At 45.8% G+C, this 15,358-nt stretch overlaps 1 protein-coding gene across 1 annotated transcript in view; it reads left to right on the top strand.

The window, feature by feature from the left end:
- Positions 1-574: 574 nt before the first annotated feature.
- LOC120023749 (cysteine-rich motor neuron 1 protein-like) overlaps positions 575-15,358 on the top strand; it is a 54,923-nt gene continuing 40,139 nt past the window's right edge. The window contains exons 1-3 of the mRNA XM_038967841.1: positions 575-1,255; positions 8,282-8,443; positions 8,670-8,843. Coding sequence (XP_038823769.1) covers positions 967-1,255; positions 8,282-8,443; positions 8,670-8,843 — 625 coding nt within the window. The 5' untranslated portion in view covers positions 575-966. The remainder of the gene's footprint in view (positions 1,256-8,281; positions 8,444-8,669; positions 8,844-15,358) is intronic.

Raw genomic sequence — 15,358 nt, 5'->3', positions numbered from 1 at the left:
TTATATTCCACGAATTAAGCAATGTGCCCAGCATGTTGTTGTGTTTGTGTGTGACTGAGATCACACCTGAATGCTGGTCTACGTGCTTCTTGAGATGCCCTAGTGTGCAGCCTACTGATTGAAAAACATGTATATGTTGAATTGCATACAAGCGTAATAATCAATTTGATATTTCAAAATCAGTTACAATGAGCATTTACCATAATCCTCAATTGAATTGAAAATATATTAAAATAGAAAACAGCATGTTTTAAATGAAAATGTGATAAAAAAATTAAACTATGCATTTGTCATTAAGTTAAAAAGTTTAAAAGAAAAGTAAAAGTGGAAAGAACATTATGTTCAACGGGACTGTCAAGGTTATATTGAGAATGCATACCTATTGCGTAACAAAATGAGAGGACCAGCCGAACGATTAGGGGATATCTAAATTCAAATCCTCCCTCCGTTCGCTACTTGTGACTGGGTGGCGTCCATGTCAGTCAAGAGGAAGGGGTGCTGCTAATTTCTATGTGCCTGTAATGTCAATTTGGGTCTCAGATTGCATCCCCGTGTTTTGGTGTTAGGGCATCCTCACTCTTCTCCTAACGCAGAAGACAGACATACGCACACAGTGGATGTCGTAGGACGCGGCGTGAGAGTAGCATAATATTATTTTAATTGAAACGACACTGAAAGTACACATACCTACTGGCATCTCTCCTACCGGAGAGACCAGACCAGGAGCATCCGTTCACTTTTCCACGGTAGGCTATTGTAGACGGCTATATGCTGCCTAGTCTGTAGTGAAGGTACTGACAGCGCAAGGCACCAACAACTTTTTAAATACATTTTTCAACGGTAACTTTTACATTTTGGAACAACGGACCTCGCGGATTTCATGTGGCGATTCACTTGACAGAAGAAAATAGTCTGCTTACATTTTTAACATACCGAACTTGTTGAACTCATCATCAGCTTTGAAATATGTTCAGTAAGTGTTTGGTCACATTCGTGCATTTCTCAATTATGGTGCGTGTGTTGATGGCCCATGAATGTAAGCCCTGTGATATCCGGACGTGTCCGCCGAAAGCCTGCGATAGCGGCCGGACTCTAGCCAAGGACCCGTGCGGATGCTGCGACCAGTGTAGCCGGCTGGAGTGGGAGCCGTGCGGCGGCAAGGACTGGGAACTGGGCTACTGCGCCTTAGGACTAACCTGCGCGGCTGTCAGCCAAACGGGAGCTGTAACGCTCCCTGATATAGGAGTTTGTAAAGGTGCGTAGCCTATGTCTAAAATAAGACTTGCATCACTTTATGAATAAAGTAGTCCCAATTAAATGTTGGTATTGTTTCCCATTCTGAAATGTGAGCATAACCTAGAGTGGCAAAACATATCTTAATTTTACAGTAAGGCTACTAGGAAATAATTTCTTATTGATTGATGGAAGAATAGGAGGTTTGGCTTTGAGGTTCCAACAACACGATTGTTCATCAAGATCACTCTCAGCTCAGGGCATAAAAGTTTAATCTCCGTAGTAAGTGATTATTGTCATTTGGCTTGGCTACACTACAGTGTGCCAGCCAGTTCATGATTCCATTGACTGTGCTGTGTTGACATTGTCTCTCTTCTCAGTGGGTTGGTTGGACCAGATTTCAAGGTTTAAGTAGCTCTTGACTGCCAACAGAGGACGTCTCATGTTAGATAGACTGTTCACTTTCCCCATTTAAACTCCAGCTCTCTTCGCTTGCAGGCATGACAATAGGTTTGGCAACAGCTTTGGCAGCATGCCTCCACGTCAGTCTTATTAGAGTGCAGACTTTACTGCCAGAGCCCAACCTGACATCTCTAAAAAGTAATTGAATTGAGATTAAACAAAAATTAATATTTAAAAAGCATGTGCGGCTTAACAATGGGAAATGTGTTGACTGTAACTGTGCATGTACACTTCAAGTACTCTGTCTTAATTTGATCCTGAAACAGATTGGCTGTCCTTGTAGAAAGTGTTTTGCTGTGATGTGGCTGCACAATCAGTGGGCCTGTGATGTGGCTCCTTGGGGTCAAGGCAAAATTGCAAAGGCCATTGGCAGATTTATCTGAATGACCTTACCATGAATCACACTGTAGTGTCCCTGCCTTCCCTCCTATCAGACCCATGTCCTATACCAGTTGTATACTAACAGTCTATAAAGCTGTTGTGCACATGATACCCCTGGCTCCCAGGAAGATTATACTCCAGAGGCTGGCTCTCTAAATCTCTTATAGGGCCTCTAGGCTACCCATCCATCACCATTGTGTGTGTGTGTGTGTGCGTGCGTGCGTGCTTGCGTGCGTGCAGGCGTGCATGTGTTCTAGCCAAGATTAGCTCTTCACACAGTTGGTGAGGGAGAACAGGAGTTTCCCCCTGAGAGAGGTGGGCATGGGGCATGGTCAGGATCACTTCAAACACCCTGCCAGTCAGTCCCTCACCTGGTCTCTATCCAGACTGAAATAAAGGGATTGCATGGGACTGACATTACCAGAGGTGAGAGAAAGCAGTCCCACGTTGGGGCCGGATCTACATGACCCTGCCCTCCATCATCACGTTGTGGGGTCTGGAGGTCCGGAGGTCTCCGACAGCAGGGTGTCCCAGGAGACAGTGTCCCTGATTGGGCTTTATTTAAGGTTGTGCTCAGAGGCCTTAATCCCCTTTCATACCCCCAGTTACTTCCTCTGTCAAATTAACAACTTTGAATGGGTCCATGTGAATGGCTTCCATGATTGAGTCGTGCCTCTGGTCCCTTAGCGGTGGGCCCCAGCACATGCACGTGGCCCCCCAGCAGAGTTGGCTGGGTGCGGGTAAATAAACACCTCACAGGGCCCAGGTTGATCCGGGATTTCCCTCCCATGCCAGGGGTAGGGTATTAAAGTGGTTGGGTCGCAATCAGGAGTAGGGGGTAAATGTTTCCGCTTTCTGATCCCTGCTTCTCTCTCTGCTCCTTGTTCTGGGTGGTCAATATGGAAGAGTGATAGAGGTCGAAGGAAGTAGACCAAGTATTCATGTGATGTCTGTAGTAGACAAACGTGTACATTCAATGAGAAAATATTTGGTACAATTGATATTGAATAGAATGCAAAATATCCAGTAAGTGTAAGCTTATGACGACTTTTGGACTGGATTTGCATACTGTATATTAAGTGCAGTCATTTGAAGGACAGTTTTCACCTTAAAATCAAATCAAATCAAATTGTATTTGTCACATGCACCGAATACAACAGGTACAGTGAAATGCTTGCAGTTTTGCAGTTTTAAGAAAGTAATTACTGAAATAAAAGTTTAAAAAATTCTAATAATGAAGATAAAAAATAGAAAAATAGCTAATAATTAAGGAGCAACAATAAAATAACAGTAACGAGGCTATATACAGGGGGTAACGGTACAGAGTCAATGTGTGGGGCACCGGTTAGTCGAGGTAATTGAGGTAATAATGTACATGTAGGTAGAGGTAAAGTGACTATGCAAGGATAATAAACAGAGAGTAGCAGCGGCGTAAAAATGGGGGTGGGATGGGGGGACAATGCAAATAGTCTAGGTAGCCATTTCACTAGCTGTTCAGGATACTTCTGGTTTGGAGGTAGAAGCTGTTAAGAAGCCTTTTGGACCTAGACTTGGCACTGCGGTACCGCTTGCCGTGTGGTAGCAGAGAGAACAGTCTATGACTAGGGTGGCTGGAGTCTTTGTCAATTTTTAGGGCCTTCCTCTGACACCGCCTGGTATACAGGTCCTGGATGGCACGAAGCATGGCCCCAGTGATGTACTGGGCCACACGCACAACCCTCTGTAGTCCGTTACGGTCGGATGCCGAGCAGTTGCCATACCAGGCAGTGATGCAACCAGTCAGGATGCTCTCAATGGTGCAGATGTATAATTTTTGAGGATCTGAGGACCCATGCCAAATCTTTTCAGTCTCCTGAGGGGGAATAGGCATTGTCGTGCCCTCTTCGCGACTGTCTTGGTGTGTTTGGACCATGGTAATTTGTTGGTTATGTGGACACCAAGGAACTTGAAGCTTTCAACCTGCTCCACTACAGCCCCGTCGATGAGAATGGGGGCGTGCTCGGTCCTCCTTTTCCTATAGTCCACAATCATCTCCTTTGTCTTGATCACGTTGAGAGAGAGGTTGTTATCCTGGCACCACACTGCCAGTTCTCTGACCTCCTCCCTATAGGATGTCTCATCGCTGTTGGTGATCAGGCCTACCACTGTTGTGTCGTCGGCAAACTTAATGATGGTGTTAGAGTCGTGCTTTGCCATGCAGTCATGGGTGAACAGGGAGTACAGGAGGGGACTAAGGACGCACCACTGAGGGGCCCCCGTGTTGAGGATCAGCGTGGCAGATGTGTTGTTACCTACCCTTACCGACTGGGGGCGGCCCGTCAGGAAGTCCAGGATCCAGTTGCAGAGGGAGATGTTTAGTCCCAGGGTCCTTAGCTTAGTGATGAGCTTTGAGGGCGCTGAGCTGTACTCAATGAATAGCATTCTCACATAGGTGTTCCTTTTGTCCAGGTGGGAAAGGGCAGTGTGGAGTGCAATAGAGATTGCATCATCTGTGGATCTGTTGGGGTCGGTATGCAAATTGGAGTGGGTCTAGGGTTTCTGGGATAATGGTGTTGATGTGAGACTTGACCCGCTTTTCAAAGCACTTCATGGCTACGGACGTGAGTGCTACGGGTCTGTAGTCATTTAGGCAGGTTACCTTGGTGTTCTTGGGCACAGGGACTATGGTGGTCTGCTTGAAACATGTTGGTATTACAGACTCGCGAGGGACAGGTTGAAAATGTCAGTGAAGACACTTGCCAGTTGGTCAGCGCATGCTCGGAGTACACATCCTGGTAATCCGTCTGGCCCTGTAGCTTTGTGAATGTTGACCTGTTTAAAGGTCTTACTCACATCGGCTATGGAGAGCGTAATCACACAGTCATCCGGAACAGCTGATGCTCTCATGCAATGCTTCAGTGTTGCTTGCCTCAAAGCGAGCATAGAAGTTATTTAGCTCGTCTGGTAGACTTGTGTCACTGAGCAGCTCGCGGCTGGGCTTCCCTTTGTAGTCCGTAATGGTTTGCAAGCCCTGCCACATCCAACGAGCGTTGGAACCGGTGTAGTACGATTCAATCTTAGTCCTGTATTGTCGCTTTGCCTGTTTGATGGTTCGTCAGAGGGCATAGCGGGATCCGGGTTAGAGTCCCGCTCTTTGAAAGCGGCAGCTCTGCCCTTTAGCTCAGTGCGGATGTTGCCTGTAATCCATGACTTCTGGTTGGGGTATGTACGTACCGTCACTGTGGGGACGATGTCATCGATGCACTTATTGATGAAGCCAGTGACTGATGTGGTGTACTCCTCAATGCCATCGGAAGAATCCCCGAACATATTCCAGTCTGTGCTAGCAAAGCAGTCCTGTAGCTTAACATCCGTGTCATCTGACAACTTCCTTATTGAGCGAGTCACTGGTGCTTCCTGCTTTAGTTTTTGCTTGTAAGCAGGAATCAGTAGTATAGAGTTATGGTCAGATTTGCCAAATGGAGGGCGAGGGAGGGCTTTGTATGCATCTCTGTGTGTGGAGTAAAGGTGGTCTAGAGGTTTTTTTCCTCTGGTTGCACATTTAACAATAAAGTGGTTGTTTATTGTTATGACAGCTGTGATTAGGGAAAGTTGCCTGTGAATCCAAACACGTAGATAACTAACTTCACCCCCAAAGGGTATTGCACCACTTGAGTGATATCAATGTTTGGCCAGGGTGTTTTTGTTTTAGCTGTCTCACTGTGTTAGTGCCCCCTCTTCTCTCTTCAAAGCTCCCACCTTCTCCAGAGCATTTACATACCACCTCACAGAATGTCTGTCCTCAAGAGCACAGACTGGACACTGCGTCTTGTCCAGTACTTCTTCACATGCTGTCCACTTCCCTCTTCCTCTAGCATTATCTAATATTTCAAACACTTCCTTTTTAGCCCGCTATCAGCCACAGGGTCTCAGAGGTCAACTTTCCCATCGCAGCTCCAGATGCCAAGACAAGCAGTCTCCATGGCTGAGAGGACTCCCCCAGAGACCCAGCTGTGATCCAAGCCCTGGCCAGAGTCAGAGCAGGACCAGGCCAGGCCAGCTAAGTGGGGTCATATCACAGCCAGGGGGTCAACCTAATCATTAGCTACAGTAATTAAAGGTTCACTCCCCCCCATCCTCTCATTATGCTTTGTCTACCTCCTGCCTCCAACTCCTGAAGCATCCCACAGACTCAGACCCCCAGCGTCAATGACTGCCGCGTACAAATACTCTCCTAGGCACAGAAAAGCCCAGAGATAGAAAAAAGTTGGAGGTGCGGATCATTTAAAAGTGACAGGAAATGAGGAAGAGTTTTGGCGAGGATGCTTGTCCTTTCTCTCTACCAGCTGGCTGGTCTACCCAGGCTGCCTGATAGACAGAGGAGTTTTCTATGAGATGAATAAATTAACAACGTGATTTTTCTTAAGTATTTTCTACAAAGCCAGCCAAGACGTTTCATTCATACACCATCATATTTAATGAATCATCAATGCATTGTCTCCTGGCCCATAGGACAGTATGAAAGCAAGGCCTCCCTTTCTGAAAGAAAATAATGAAAAGTATACCCATCGCAGCTCAATGAAAAGTATACCCATGGCACCGCTCAGGCGCTCATTTTCTACAACAGTTCTAAATGTGTCTGTGAGACAAGCCAGGATATTTTGATAAGCAGTAATCAAGTCTTTACGTTGTTGATTGAGGCCCAGGGGCTAAGCCGTTGGAGGGAGAGGAGAGGAGCAGAGCACTGTGCTGTGGCTTGTTCTGTTTGAGCCTGTTTACTCTGTGGCAGGCAACACTGCATCAGGCATGAACAGAGCCACCCTGTGGGGGTCCCTGAGGAGCAGAAAGGGGGGCTCGCCCCGGCAGCTGACGTGGTGGGTCTTCTGATCCCAGGGGTTTGGTGGTAATTAAGCCACATGGTGAGAGGGGCCCTGTCTCCCCTCCACACTCCACCCACCATTGTCATTAGATGTGTTTGTGTAGAGCTCAGCCTGGAGGAGCTGGGTCATTCCACGAAATCAGTCCCTTTTGGTTAGTGAATTATTCATTTCACATAATTGTAACATTCTGTCATGATGAGCACATGTTCACCTTAATAAAAACATGTTTTCCCATCTCAAGAGGTTAAATAAATAAAATGCTACTGTAAGTGACTATTAACTGTCAAATAAAGTAACAGGGTTGACCGTAATACATGGTTGACCGTAACAGGGTTGACCTTAACAGGGTTGACCGTAACAGGGTTGGCGATTTCATCTTAAATCATCCATAAATCCCCTTGTGACGGGGGGAATGGAAGCTTGTTGTGTGCAACAGGGGGGGGCATTTAAAAAATATATATATTACATTTCTAGCCTGTCTATCTATGGGTAACAAAACACCAGAAAATGGCTAAAAAGAATAGAACCAGCTCACCTGCTTTTACACCATGATTTGACTATCAGATGTTCAATGTTTCTTATGTAATAAATAATAATAAAAAATAATAGTATCACCGTATTAAAATAAGAGTTCAGTTCACATAACAGGGTTCACCTTAAAATGAGGGACAGGCACTTTTTTTTTTACCTTAAAATGAAACACTAATCACATGGTTTGGCATGGGCCATGGTGGTGGCACACAGAGAGCAGAGGAGGAATCAGGACAGCCAGCAGAGGGGAACCCTGGGAGGGCCCTTCGCTGTGGAACAAAAGCAAACACATCAGCTCAACAGCGGTGTTATGGCACGATATGCAGGGCAGGAACAGATCAGGGAGGGATGGCTGATGCAGCCCAGGCCCCACTATGCTGCGCTGGGTCGCTCTGATGCAGCCCAGGCCCCACTATGCTGCGCTGGGTCGCTCTGATGCAGCCCAGGCCCCACTATGCTGCGCTGGGTCGCTCTGATGCAGCCCAGGCCCCACTATGCTGCGCTGGGTCGCTCTGATGCAGCCCAGGCCCCACTATGCTGCGCTGGGTCGCTCTGATGCAGCCCAGGCCCCACTATGCTGCGCTGGGTCGCTCTGATGCAGCCCAGGCCCCACTATGCTGCGCTGGGTCGCTCTGATGCAGCCCAGGCCCCACTATGCTGCGCTGGGTCGCTCTGATGCAGCCCAGGCCCCACTATGCTGCGCTGGGTCGCTCTGATGCAGCCCAGGCCCCACTACACTGTGCTGGATCGCTCTGATGATGCTTCTCTTCTAGTTCTCTCCTCTCCTCTAATATCATGTTTCCTCTTCTCCACAGTTATGCCTGACAGCCCGGAGGCTGGGTTGGAGGATGAGCGCTGCCCCCTGCAGACGGGCTGTGACAGAGCAGGGGCCATGTGTGTGTGTGACGCTCGTCAATCCTGCCTGGGCTCCTTCTCCTACCCTGACATGGAATCCTGCATGAGGGCCGGCAAGACAGGTGAGTCTCCCACAACTAGCAGTCAGGAGCAAAGAATGCAATCCTTTGAACGTTGCTAATCCGTATCAGATGTTGAACGCTGGTGACTAACGCTAGGAACATATCTTAGTGATGACACACAAGCTCAGGCTTTGCATGAGGGTGCCCCAGCGTGGATCTATGTGGTGCTATTGTCAGTGACTCATGATGACTGACTATGTCCTGTCCCCTCTTCTCTTTCTTTTAGAGAGCCGTAGACATGAGCACCGGGACAGGCACAGGGAGAAGTTTGTGGGCCCCTCCAACCCAGCCTGCATGTTTTCTGGGTGCAACCTGACAGGACAGGGCTGTGTGTGTGAGTCCCAGAGCTGCCACCACCACTTCGCCTACATCAACCGCAGCCAGTGCCAGGAGGCCGCAGGTAACCTTGAACTAACCTAAAACTAACTCAAAACTAACCAACAACTGCTCAAGTCATATTGCAGAAAGTGGGCTGATACAGTGAACAAAATGTAGATGCAGATTCAAAAACAGATCTGACCTTTTTTATCCTACAAAATCCTTGTATTGCTGTTGTACACAATCTCTATTTGAGTTGCTCTCAGCTTATTAAGCATATGTGGTAATAGTGATAGGCATGTACCCTAATATTTACGTAGAGTCATGTGCTACCTGACTCATACAGTACAGCGAGTCAGCACAACCTGTGAAAAATCACAGAGGTGTAGTAGACAACCAGTCAGTCTATTTCAAAGTCCTTTCCATGCCAACACTGAGACAGACAGAAAGGCAGAGAGAAGTTATATTATGAGGAGAATGCACTGTGGAAATATGAAGTGTTATAAATCTGCTTACACAGTGTTCAGGCTGTAAAGTGTAACAGTATAGTGTGCTGGCTGAAGGCTGTCCCTGTCCAGGGTTAAAGCCCTGAGTGAGGAGGAAGATGGAACTCCACAGAGCTCAGGTACCAGAGTGACTATTATGGGCTGTTTGTTTAAATGTGGTTCATAGAGAGGCCAAGTGTAAGTATCCATGTAGCTGACTCTCTGACTGGTACTTCTAAGTGAGAATTGTTATTAAGGTGGGTTCTATTTCGCCCCTTTGACAGAACTGTGAGAGAGATGCATGAAGCCAATATGGCAGCTCTCTCTGTACGTATGAAGAACATTGGTCTCATTGAAAAAGTGCCAGTGAGTGAACTCAGAGACTCTCTCTGTCTCGCTGTGTTAGTTATCATTAGTTGCTTTATAATACTATACAGCCACATTGTGCCAGAAGGCTGGACTCACGTCAGTATACTGAGCACATTTGTTCAGCTTAGGAGGCCCAATTCCATGTTTTTTATTCATATTTTTATTATCGTTTTTTAACTCTGCATCGTTGGGAAGGGCTCGTAAGCAAACATTTCACGGTAAAGTCTACACCTGTTGTATTCATCGCATGTGACAAATACAATTTGATTTGATTTGACTAGATCCAGAACTAAAAAGTTTGTTTTAGATTTGCCACATCAGATTATGTTTGTACTTTCATTCTTTTTTTTTATTGGATCATTCAGTTGGGAAATGGCGAAAATCTGTTGTTGCAAATCGGTATAATTCCTGATAATATAATGATGTATGGGGTAGAGCAGCCAGTGTAGCTGTAGTACTGTAGCTGGCGACGTGCCATAGAGGCCTATCTGAGGTTATTAGATCTACAAAGAAATGTTGGGGTTGTTACAGAGCATTTACAGTCCCTTGGCTGTGTATTTGGATATTTCTCCTAAGCCAAATTTGATCAGTAAATCCCTCTAGACATGTGGGAAACTGTGCTCACATTGTATTGTTGAGAGAGAGTGTCATTAGCTTCTCCTGTGTCACTATGAAAAATATACACTAGTCGACTGCTGCATTTCGCAACTTCCCGTCGTCAAGGGCGGCCAAGAGAGGACGACAGCGTGAAATGACAACACTGAAAACAGTAAACAACATTTTTTAGCAGCCTATGGGTTTTCACCACTCCTCATACACCCTTCCAACAGCCGCTCATTAAGTAACGGGTTTATTTGTGTGTGTGTGTGTGTGTGTGTGTGTGTGTGTGTGTGTGTGTGTGTGTGTGTGTGTGTGTGTGTGTGTGTGTGTGTGTGTGTGTGTGTGTGTGTGTGTGTGTGTGTGTGTGTGTGTGTGTTCAAGGCAGTCATAATTAACTTGTTTTGTCTGACTGGCTTGGTGGAGATCTTGCTGTCTGTCGTCAGTGCTTTTTTTTAATGAATAACCCTGGTTGCAGTGCTCCTGCTAGCATAGTGGCAGGGACTTTAGAGGGGTCGTGGGCCTACCCATCTCACCAAGTAGTGCTTTAGCTCGGTATGAATGTGTCCGTTAGCATGTGATGTCTAAATATAATATAAGCTCTGGTTTTGCTGCATGAGATTTACAGTGATTTCGACCCCTCTTCACACGCAGTTGAAGAAGAAAGCAAAATTATTGCCAGTACATTAAGAACTTTTTCAGCCCTGTATTTGAACACTACGTCCTCTGTCTGTACATTTACATATCGTAGTGGTTTGGGACTGGCTCTTCATGTTCAGATTGTAGAGTAGCCTTCTGAGGCTGGCCGACCGTCCTGACTGCTGTTCCTGTTGACTGTTTGTTTGAAGACTTGGGGCGCAAACGTAATTTGCTACTTCACTGTCTGCAGCGCTTGATCACCAACAGCCATCTCTTAGTATCTGTAAAGGTTCTCTATATATGTACTTTCCGCATGCTGACACACGTTGTTGGACTTCAAAAGGCGGTCAATGTCATGATAGGTGCTGTGAGGTGACATTGACACAGGCACCATGTGTCACTAAGGAGGAAGTATTAGACAGAATCTCTGAGGATTGATCAGATTAGTGGAAAAGAAGGAGGCCAGGGAGCCAGCTAGGAAGCTGGCTAGGGGTAGTCAGGGAAGCCATCTTAACAAGATATTTGTGTCAAGTGCATAAAATGGCCTGGGGTCTCTGCTTAGTTCTCCGGCCCGGTGTGTGCTTTTATGACTTTGATTAATGATAAGGCTTTAAGCTGCTGTGCACAAGGAGTTTCCCGATGTGGCCTTCAGAAGAGGGACTTGTTCTGTAGCTACTAATACTTTGATTTGATTCATGTTGCTCATATGACGTAATATTGTAATGGCCTACAGAGAGCAGATCTGGGAAAACGGAAGGTGGATGTAATCCGTTGGGTTGTTTTGCACAACTACTGTATATCACGTTACATCAATGTACTTTAAACTTTAAACTCCCAACCATGGGCTGGTCCTCATGGCTAACCTCAGAAGGTTAATATGGGTGAAATGCAGTTATATACTCTACCAGTCCAAGGTTTGGACACACCTGCTCATTCAAGGGTTTTTCTTTATTTTTACTATTTTCTACATTGCAGAATAATAGTAAAAACATCAAAACTACGAAATAACACATGTTGAATCATGTAGTAACCAAAAAAGTGTTAAACAAATCTAAATATATTTTAGATAAATATATTTTAGATTTTAGATTCTTCAAAGTAGCCACCCTTTGCCTTGATGACAGCTTTGCACACTCTTGGCATTCTCTCAACCAGCTTCAGCTGGAATAATTTTCCAACAGTCTTGAAGGAGTTCCCACATATGCTGAGCACTTGTTGGCTGCTATTCCTTCACTCTGCGGTCCAACTCATCCCAAACCATCTCAATTGGGTTGATGTCAGGTGATTGTGGAGGCCAGGTCATCTGATGCAGCACTCCATCCCTCTCCTTCTTGGTCAAATAGCCCTTACGCAGCCTGGAGGTGTGTTGGGTCATTGTCTTGTTGGAAAACAAATGATAGTCCCACTAAGCGCAAACCAGATGGGATGGCGTATCGCTGCAGAATGCTGTGATAGCAATGCTGGTTAAGTGTGCCTTGAATTCTAAATTAATCACTGACAGTGTCCCCAGCAAAGCACACCCCACATCATCACACCTCCTACTCCATTCTTCATGGTGAGAACCACACATGCGGAGGTCATCTGTTCACCTACTCTGCGTCTCACAAAGACACAACGGTTGGAAACCAAAATCTTTGGACCCATCAGACCAAGTACAGATTTCCACCGGTCTAATGTCCATTGCTCGTGTTTCTTGGCCCAAGCAAGTCTCTTCTTCTTATTGGTGTCCTTTAGTAGTGGTTTCTTTGCAGCAATTCGACCACGAAGGCCTGATTCACGCAGCCTCCTCTGAACAGTTGATGTTGAGATGTCTGTTACTTGAACTCTGTGAAGCATTTATTTGGGCTGCAATCTGAGGCTGGTAACTCTAATGAGCTTATCCTCTGCAGCAGAGGTAACTCTGGGTAATCCTTTCCTGTGGAGGTCCTCATGAGAGCCAGTTTCATCATAGCGCTTGATGGTTTTTGCAACTGCACTTGAAGAAAGTTTCAAAGTTCTTGAAATCTTCCGTATTGACTGACCTTCATGTCTTGAATAATGATGGACTGTCGTTTCTCTTTGCTTATTTGAGCTGTTCTTGCCATAATATGGACTTGGTCTTTTACAGAATAGGTTTATTTTCCTAATACCAACCTTACCTTGTCACAACACAACTGATTGATTCAAACACATTAAGAAGGAAAGAAATTCCACAAATTCCACAAAGGCACACCTGTTAATTGAAATGCATTCCAGGTGACTACCTCATGAAGCTGGTTGAGAGAATGTCAAGAGTGTGCAAAGCTGTCAACAAGGCAAAGGGTGGCTACATTGAAGAATCTCAAATGTAACATATATTTTGATTTGTTTAACACTTTTTTGGTTACTACATGATTCCATATGTGTTATTTCATAGTTTTGATGTCTTCACTGTTATTCTACAATGTAGAAAAACCCTTGACTGAGCAGGTGTGTCCAAACTTTTGACTGGTACTGTATATACTAGGTGACTGACACACTGTTTTGAAGCCACCGTAACTCCATGTTGGTATTTTGGAAGCTATAGAAATGCATTTATTAATGTCTACATTGCCACATTTATTATAATACAGACACTGAAATTCACAAGTTTAAATTATATTATGTGAGCTAAACATAAAAATAAATAAATATCTAAAGCCATTTTCCTTAAAGTATCATTTTTTCGAGAGTACTACTGTTACTGTCCCCACTGCAACAACAAAATACTTAAATACATGCAATGTAATACTGTAGAATTCCATTCGTATGGAACTGCTCCTAGTGTTTGAATACATCATTTGTAAAATGGGGCAGTATTGACGTTTAGTACACTGCTCAAAAAAATAAAGGGAACACTAAAATAACACATCCTAGATCTGAATGAATGAAATATTCTTATTAAATACTTTTTCTTTACATATTTGAATGTGCTGACAACAAAATCACACAAAAATTATCAATGGAAATCAAATTTATCAACCCATGGAGGTCTGGATTTGGAGTCACACTCAAAATTAAAGTGGAAAACCACACTACAGGCTGATCCAACTTTGATGTAATGTCCTTAAAACAAGTCAAAATGAGGCTCAGTAGTGTGTGTGTGGCCTCCACGTGCCTGTATGACCTCCCTACAACGCCTGGGCATGCTCCTGATGAGGTGGCGGATAGTCTCCTGAGGGATCTCCTCCCAGACCTGGACTAAAGCAACTCCTGGACAGTCTGTGGTGCAACGTGGCGTTGGTGGATGGAGCGAGACATGATGTCCCAGATGTGCTCAATTGGATTCAGGTCTGGGGAACGGGCGGGCCAGTCCATAGCATCAATGCCTTCCTCTTGCAGGAACTGCTGACACACTCCAGCCACATGAGGTCTAGCATTGTCTTGCATTAGGAGGAACCCAGGGCCAACCGCACCAGCATATGGTCTCACAAGGGGTCTGAGGATCTCATCTCGGTACCTAATGGCAGTCAGGCTACCTCTGGCGAGCACATGGAGGGCTGTGCGGCCCCCCAAAGAAATGCCACCCCACACCATGACTGACCCACCGCCAAACCGGTCATGCTGGAGGATGTTGCAGGCAGCAGAACGTTCTCCACGGCGTCTCCAGACTCTGTCACGTCTGTCACATGTGCTCAGTGTGAACATGCTTTCATCTGTGAAGAGCACAGGGCGCCAGTGGCGAATTTGCCAATCTTGGTGTTCTCTGGCAAATGCCAAACGTCCTTCACGATGTTGGGCTGTAAGCACAACCCCCACCTGTGGACGTCGGGCCCTCATACCACCCTCATGGAGTCTGTTTCTGACCGTTTGAGCAGACACATGCACATTTGTGGCCTGCTGGAGGTCATTTTGCAGGGCTCTGGCAGTGCTCCTCCTTGCACAAAGGCGGAGGTAGCGGTCCTGCTGCTGGGTTGTTGCCCTCCTACGGCCTCCTCCACGTCTCCTGATGTACTGGCATGTCTCCTGGTAGCGCCTCCATGCTCTGGACACTACGCTGACAGACACAGCAAACCTTCTTGCCACAGCTCGCATTGATGTGCCATCCTGGATGAGCTGCACTACCTGAGCCACTTGTGTGGGTCACGCTACCACTAGAGTGAAAGCACCGCCAGCATTCAAAAGTGACCAAAACATCAGCCAGGAAGCATAGGAACTGAGAAGTGGTCTGTGGTCACCACCTGCAGAACCACTCCTTTATTGGGGGTGTCTTGCTAATTGCCTATAATTTCCACCTGTTGTCTATTCCATTTGCACAACAGCATGTGAAATTTATTGTCAATCAGTGTTGCTTCCTAAGTGGACAGTTTGATTTCACAGAAGTGTGATTGACTTGGAGTTACACTGTGTTGTTTAAGTGTTCCCTTTATTTTTTTGAGCAGTGTATAATCGTATGAGTACTTTTTAAAAGGGAGAAAGTGGAGGGAGGAAAAAGAGAGAAAGTGGAGTTGATGCGGGTCAGACACGGGAGCCGTGCCCACCATGATGCCATGGTACAAATGAAGCTCGG

Source organism: Salvelinus namaycush, chromosome 28 (genome assembly GCF_016432855.1).
Source record: "Salvelinus namaycush isolate Seneca chromosome 28, SaNama_1.0, whole genome shotgun sequence".
In the NCBI taxonomy this organism is placed as follows: Eukaryota; Metazoa; Chordata; class Actinopteri; order Salmoniformes; family Salmonidae; genus Salvelinus; species Salvelinus namaycush.
Note: the sequence above shows the minus strand (reverse complement) of the source record. Positions and strands in the feature narration are given on the sequence as shown.